The 8043-nt window shown below is 36.5% G+C and overlaps 1 protein-coding gene across 5 annotated transcripts in view; it reads right to left on the reverse strand.

The window, feature by feature from the left end:
- Nucleotides 1–1799: 1799 nt before the first annotated feature.
- zdhhc18a (zinc finger DHHC-type palmitoyltransferase 18a) overlaps nt 1800–8043 on the reverse strand; it is a 23454-nt gene continuing 17210 nt past the window's right edge. For 3 of the 5 annotated variants that reach the window (XM_062063334.1, XM_062063333.1, XM_062063332.1), the window contains one exon: nt 1800–2960. In XM_062063334.1, the coding sequence (XP_061919318.1) occupies nt 2643–2960 (318 nt within the window). In that variant the 3' untranslated portion in view covers nt 1800–2642. Of the gene's footprint in view, nt 2961–3526; nt 3615–8043 lie in introns of all 5 variants that reach the window. The other 2 variants (XM_062063336.1, XM_062063335.1) reach the window with 2 other exon arrangements.

Consider the following 8043-nt stretch of genomic DNA (forward strand, 5'->3'; position numbering starts at 1 on the left):
ACTAGGCCATAAAGCGTGCCATGCTTTGCTGGCATTATAATCACTTTTCTCTTTGCGTGGCAACGCCAGTCAGTAAGCCTGCTCGTGATAGGATGAGTTGTCAGTCGCAAACACACTGTATCTCAGCAACAGACACACACATTCCTCACCTGTCTTCCAGTGAGGCTTCAGCGCGCCTGCTGTCCACATTGTGAGATCCCACTTCACACGCAGTCTGAACACATGCGCTCAACATGCACCTCCTCATTGTTTCCATGAAGGAGCCGTCAGACGCTTGTCGCCAACTACAGTATCAATAATTTACTCCCACTACAATTGGGGGTAGGTGGGATCCTAGGGTGGGAAAAGGGGAGCAATAGGTCAGCACAGACGTCGTTTTATAACTTTTATTGAACAAATCTTACAGCTCCACTGTGACATATCCTAGAAAATAAAAAAAATTTAATACCAGCTCCGCTCGTATTTGTTGACACAACGTAGACAGTGAGTCAAAATCTACCTGTAGCATCAATGCCCACTTACAAAAAAATACAACTCCAAAAGGCCTTTTAGATCTACGTTTGCAACTAAGTCTATTTGAGTTCAGAGCCTGCCCCCTGGTGGCATAACTAAGAGTTCACCAGGTCACATTTCACCCTGCAAAACAGGAAAAGACATTAAAAAGACGAGTGATGATATCGTCTCATCCACATTCCGAAAACAACCACTGCCGGGAAACAATAGAAACCTGCACTTAAACGCCCACAGTCAACTTCAAGCTGTCATTGATGCCCCAAAGCAAGAAAAAAAAAAAGGTTGAGAGACTTTCACTGAACAGGAAACCAAGTCAGCAATAAACACTGCCTTCCCAGCAGGCTGATACAGGTTTATCTTACTTGTAGTTTAACGCAAATTAAATGAAACAAACATTGTAATACATCTTGCCATGTTAATATTGTGATATATCGTACAACTCCATCAATATAATTGCAGTCTGTCACCTTATGATATTAAACCTCCGGCTTTTCAACAGTGTAAAAAGATAATTATAAAAATGTAATAAACCTGCAAGCTTTTCATTGGACTTCATATCCATGGAAAAGTATTTCTGTATGGTAATGTTTTGTATGTTTAACATGCAAAGCATTTGTTTACTTTTTTAGTAACATAGACAAACGCAATGTATCTTAGATGTTTTTTTTAATTAATATATTAAGTTTTGTACCATTACTGGATCAAATATGGATATTATCGCAGTCCAATGTCACGTTATGACTATTTAGGTTCCCTTGTCAACCTCCCTAGGGATATACAGTGATGAATAAAACATTTAATTTATGGTAAACTCATGACAGAAATGTTTTTTGTACAGGCCAAATGTTTGGACACACTTTCTGATTCAATGCGTTTTCTTTATTTTCATGACTATTTACATTGTAGATTGTCACTGAAGGCATCAAAACTATGAATGAACGCATGTGGAGTTATGTACTTAACAAAAAAAAGGTGAAATAACTGAAAACATATTATATTATATTCTAGTTTCTTCAAAATAGCCACCCTTTGCTCTGATTACTGCTTTGCACACTCTTGGCATTCTCTTGATGAGCTTCAGGCACACCTGTGAAGTGAAAACCATTTCAGGTGACTACCTCTTGAAGCTCATCGAGAGAATGCCAAGAGTGTGCGAAAAAGTAATCAGAGCAAAGGGTGGCTATTTTGTAGAAAATAGAATATAAAACATGTTTTAAGTTATTTCACCTTTTTTTGTTAAGTACATAACTCCACATGTGTTCATTCGTAGTTTTGATGCCTTCAGTGACAATCTACAATGTAAATAGTCATGAAAATAAAGAAAACGCATTGAATGAGAAGGTGTGTCCAAACTTTTGGCCTGTGCTGTATGTAAATAATGATTTATATGTTTACTTTTTTCAGTTACATAGATATTATGTTTTGTAGATGTTTTTTGCCACTATATTGACTATTGATATTGTTGGAAAAATATTGCAATAATAGCATATTGCTGCCCAAGCCTTGAGTTAAGTGCAAAGTTTAAACAGAAACACATTTGTCTGAGTTTGCAGGTCAAACAGAATATTAAAAAACTACGCGCTGCAATAGAATTCACAGATGGCTCACTTTTTGACCTGGTTTAAAACGTCTCCTGTTACTGTTTCCTACGAGGACAAAATCAGCTAACATGTCAAGTAATTACATTTGATGACACCACTGACAAAATAATACAAAAAAATGCAAAAATATTGATATATCTCATGAAAACAAAGCTGCACCTTGACTTCCAATGCTAAATGTCTGGTAGCTCAGCTAAAGCATGGGTTCCCAACCACTTGGCCACGTAGAGGTAGCGGGTCGTACACAAGATTTGACAAAATATTAAAATATGAATGTGGTCAAAAAGGTTGGAAACCACTAAAACCTGTCTGACCTGCCAATCACAATTTGTTCACAGATTTGAGGGCCTGTTTGCATAAAACGTGAGCAGGGAAATTAAACACTTACCTCCCTCTATGGCTTGTGTGGAGTGTCTGGATCAAAAGTGTAAATAAATATTGTGCTTTTACTAAACTCTATGCCAAAGTACCAAACACGGCAGGAGAAAAAAAGCTCCTATCAGTCCTCCAAAGTAAGAAGAGTACCCTTCATGGGAGCGGGATAAACTCGACGTCAGCTGTGCCGGCGACAGTCAGCGGCGCGCGACCAAGTGAAGGCGAAGGTGATGCCAAACGGAACGCTGGGTTGATGGAGTGCATCGAGTCGCTCCTGGCAAGCGGAGAGCAAGGGTTGGCCGTGGTCGCCCGCGGGCACCCCATTGTGGGTGACGGCTGAGTGGGCGTCGCTGCGGAGCTGGAAGCCTCCAGGCCCAGTGGGGTTGTTTTGGGGGTACCAGGAAAGCAAAGGCCGTGAAAGTCAGAGGAGTTGAGCATCCTCTCGAGCACATCTTTGGTGCTCTGTGTGCACTGTGGAGGAAAAAAAAAAAAAAAGTAGGAAGTGGATTAAGCGGCATTGTCGTGTTATTGCGGCTTTTTAAAAGGTTAGTTGGCAAAGCATTCAGCATTATGAAGGAAGTGAGCACACTGATGAAAGATCGGATTTAAATCCGTCAATTGAGACACACGGAGAGAGGTTAAATGCTGACAGTGCACACAGAAGGCAACCATCTGGGAGTTGGTGAAGATGGATGTGAAATACCTCCTCTTATCCCAACCTCTTCTGGCTCTGAGGAGAGCAGGCAACATATATATGTCCGCGTGCATCGCCATGCATGCACAGTGCAACCAAGAGACATTTTATCCAATTCCGGAAAGCACAGGAAACTGATGTCAAGATGTGAGACGTGGGTGTGTGCAGAACAAATAGCAGTGAAGCATGCACACTCACACGTTCAACATCACAAAAATCAGACCCAAAGGTCCCCTCGGTTTGCACAAAACAAACGAGGCGCTCTAAAGGCCGAAGCACATCGTGGCAGAAACAAAGATGGTAGAGAAGTTTTGATTGGCTTCCCACTAGACCCGACTCTTACCATCCAGCTATGCTTTTCATGCTGTGCAGGACAATGAAAAATCCTGACAGTTCTCCTCCTGGCGTGGTGGAATGGATACAGCACAACACTGAGCATTAAAAGGTACAGCATTTTCATTTCAAAAGCAATTACAGTGGATGCAATATATTTTTACACACCATATGCAGAGAAAAATTGTGTGCTCCTAAGGAGTTAGAACAGGAGCGTTCATGAGGTTTGTTTGTCCACTAGAACACACAGTGTAATTAGGGTTGTCCGTATAAACAATAAAAATTATTCAAATTTGTCTGACAATAGAGCTTTTAATACTGTCGTTTTATCGTGATAATGCATGTTGATGAGCTGTGTCTCGCCATTTTGATAGCAACAAGCGGACGCCGGACGACTGACTCTTTATGGCAATGTAGCGTCCTCGCTAGCGAGATAGCAGCTAACTAATCCTCACCTTCATGGCGGCAAATAAACAATGTTTCTTACAAGTATTATTATCACTGGAGGACGAGCAATAGCTAAACAGGCTACACTACACACCGTAGGAGCTATGATGTGTAGTGTTTGGCGTAAGAGGATACAAAAAGCCATACTACAGTAAGAGCTAATGCTCTTGAAAGTAAACAGGGGTGGGCGGATCGATACAAATATCGACAGTAACAATACCAAGTATAAAATCAGTATATGGTCAATACTACAGTGATTAAATCCATATTTTTATCATCACAAAATCCATTTATTTTTGTTTTTATTATTGTTATTGTTTACAATTCAGAAAATAAGTCCAGGGATTCAGGACCACTTAAAGGGCAAAAACCAAAGGATTTAAATCAGAGTGCATTTTATTACTGTTGTCAGTATCTTTGAGATGTAAGTATTTATTATTGTTGTTGGTATAAGTGGATATGTTTTTATGCTACTGGACACCTGAATTTCCCTTATGGGGGATCAATAAAATATGTATCTATCTATTTAGAACCAATAGTAGGTTTTGCTTATGTTTAGTTATTTTGCACTAATTAATGTATTTTTCTCTAAATATTGTATGTGATAAAAGGGAATAAGGAAATAATTGAAATATTCAATTGATATTAACAACCCATCTTGTGTTTTTGTCTGATTATAATTGTGATTTAAAAATCAAAAATCAAATTTAATATATTGAATTTCATCATTCAATCATCTTGAAAATTTGGACTATAAGTATCAGCACTGGTATGACCAATACTGCACCTGTAACTACTTGGTATTAGATCGATACCCAAGTTTGTAGTATTTTCCAAAACTATTATAAAGTATCCAAACAACAGAAGAATAAGTGCTTATTTTAGTTTAACAGAAGTGTAGACGGAACCATGTTACAACGGAAAGTAACCAGATATTACCAGTAAATTATTAAGTAGTTTAATAATAGTTCAGAAACATTAATACAACCGGAAGTGATGCAAAATGTTACTGCATACATCAGCAGCTAAATTAAGAGGGTTTGAATTCGTTTTGGAATGGTTTTATTATTATTTACATACCAAACAATATGTTGTGATATACTGTATATCGTTATTACAGGAGGCTGCAATATATATTGTGATATAAATTTTATGCCATACTACCCATCCCTAATACATATGTTGGAAGTATAGGATTGTCCATATACACCCACCTCTGTCTATTTAGTGAGAGGTGTGTCCTAGAACGTTAAGTGTACATGAGGAAATACTGGTGAAATAGCAAAACTTACATCTCATAACCAAATGGCCAAATTACTAAAAAAATATGCTTATTTAAGTAATAAAACTCTCGAGCCTGTGTTCCACAAAATGAGGCACACAACAAACATCATACTTATGCACAACAGAACAGAAAATGAGCAATAAAGTGCAGATATATACAGAAAACTATGTAAGCATTGGCAAAAAAGTAGACCCAGCAACATGTTGACTCCCTAAAGAGCCACACAACAAATCAAACAGCTAAAGAAAGAAAAGGTATGTGGTCAGTGAGTTTGGGACTGAAATTGTTTGACCGACTCAACAATCAGAACATCAAACACACACAGGTTACATGGTTGGTGAAGTAACTTTCTGTTTCTACTGAAACAGCCAAGTCATGTCAGACACATGACCTATAAAGAAAACATAAGAATCAATGCAGTAATTTGAAGAATTTTGCATGGAAAAATGGTTTTGTAGCGTTCATTTCTTAGTCACTACTCCTGCTACAATATTTGCATACATGGGGGGGTAGCGGGGGTGTATATTGTAGCATCCCGGAAGAGTTAGTGCTGCAAGGGGTTCTGGGTATTTGTTCTGTTGTGTTTATGTTGTGTTACGGTGCAGACGTTCTCCCGAAATGTGTTTGTCATTCTTGTTTGGTGTGGGTTCACCGTGTGGCACATATTTGTAACAGTGTTAAAGTTGTTTATACGGACACCCTCAGTGTGACCTGTATGGCTGTTGATCAAGTATGAATTGCATTCACTTGTGGGTGTGTGAAAAGCCGTAGATATTGCGGATTGGGCCCGCACGCAAAGGCAGGGCCTTCAAGGTTTATTGGCGCTCTGTACTTCTTCCTACGTACGTGTACACAGCGGCGTTTTAAAAAGTCATACATTTTACTTTTTGAAACCGATATCGATCATTTTGAAACTGATACCGATAATTTCCAATATTACATTTTAAAGCATTTATTGGCCTACTATCGGCAATATATATATATATATATATATATATATATATATATATATATATATATATATATATATACACATATACATATATACAAATATATATATATACATACACTTATATATATACATACACATATACAAATATACATATACACTACCGTTCAAAAGTTTGGGGTGACCCAAACAATTTTGTGGAATAGCCTTCATTTCTAAGAACAAGAATAGACTGTCGAGTTTCAGATGAAAGTTCTCTTTTTCTGGCCATTTTGAGCGTTTTATTGACCCCACAAATGTGATGCTCCAGAAACTCAATCTGCTCAAAGGAAGGTCCGTTTTGTAGCTTCTGTAACGAGCTAAACTGTTTTCAGATGTGTGAACATGATTGCACAAGGGTTTTCTAATCATCTATTAGCCTTCTGAGCCAATGAGCAAACACATTGTACTATTAGAACAATGGAGTGATAGTTGCTGGAAAGGGGCCTCTATACACCTATGTAGATATTGCACCAAAAACCAGACATTTGCAGCTAGAATAGTCATTTACCACATTAGCAATGTATAGAGTGTATTTCTTTAAAGTTAAGACTAGTTTAAAGTTATCTTCATTGAAAAGTACAGTGCTTTTCCTTAAAAAATAAGGACATTTCAATGTGACCCCAAACTTTTGAACGGTAGTGTATATATATATATATATATATATATATATATATATATATATATATATATATATATATATATATATATATATATATATATATATATATATATACACACATATACACACACATATATATATATACAGTATATATGTGTATATATGTATATATTTGTAAATGTGTGTATATACACAAATATATGCACATTGCAAAAATATATACATATATACATACAATATATACACAAATATATACACATACATATATACTGTATATACATACTGTATATATACACATATACACATATATATACACACACACACACACATATATACATATACATATATATATACACACATATATACATATATATACATACACATATATATATACACACATATAGACATATATACATACAGTATATACACATATATACACATATACATATTGTATATACACATATATATATACACACATACATACACATACATATATATACATATATACCGTATTTTTCGGAGTATAAGTCGCTCCGGAGTATAAGTCGCACCGGCCGAAAATGCATAATAAAGAAGGAAAAAAAACATATATAAGTCGCACTGGAGCATAAGTCGCATTTTTTGGGAAAATTAATTTGATAAAACCCAACACCAAGAATAGAAATTTGAAAGGCAATTTACAATAAATAAAGAATAGTAAACAACAGGCTGAATAAGTGTACGTTATATGACGCATAAATAACCAACTGAGAACATGCCTGGTATGTTAACGTAACATATTATGGTAAGACTCATTCAAATAACTATAACATATAGAACATGCTATACGTTTACCAAACAATCTGTCACTCCTAATCGCTAAATCCGATTAAATCTTATACGTCTAGTCTCTTACGTGAATGAGCTAAATAATATTATTTGATATTTTACGGTTAATAATTTCACACATAAGTCGCTCCTGAGTATAAGTTACACCCCCGGCCAAACTATGAAAAAAACTGCGACTTATAGTCCGAAAAATACGGTACACATATATACATATACGGACACATATACACACACATATATATATATATATACACACACATATATAGATACACACACACACACAAGCTTGTTTCGCAGGTTTCAGGGGAAATCCCTTGAAGAGCAGAGAAACCTGTTTTTTCCTGACCGAACGTGGAT

The sequence above is a fragment of the Entelurus aequoreus genome, linkage group LG11 (genome assembly GCF_033978785.1).
Source record: "Entelurus aequoreus isolate RoL-2023_Sb linkage group LG11, RoL_Eaeq_v1.1, whole genome shotgun sequence".
Classification (NCBI taxonomy): Eukaryota; Metazoa; Chordata; class Actinopteri; order Syngnathiformes; family Syngnathidae; genus Entelurus; species Entelurus aequoreus.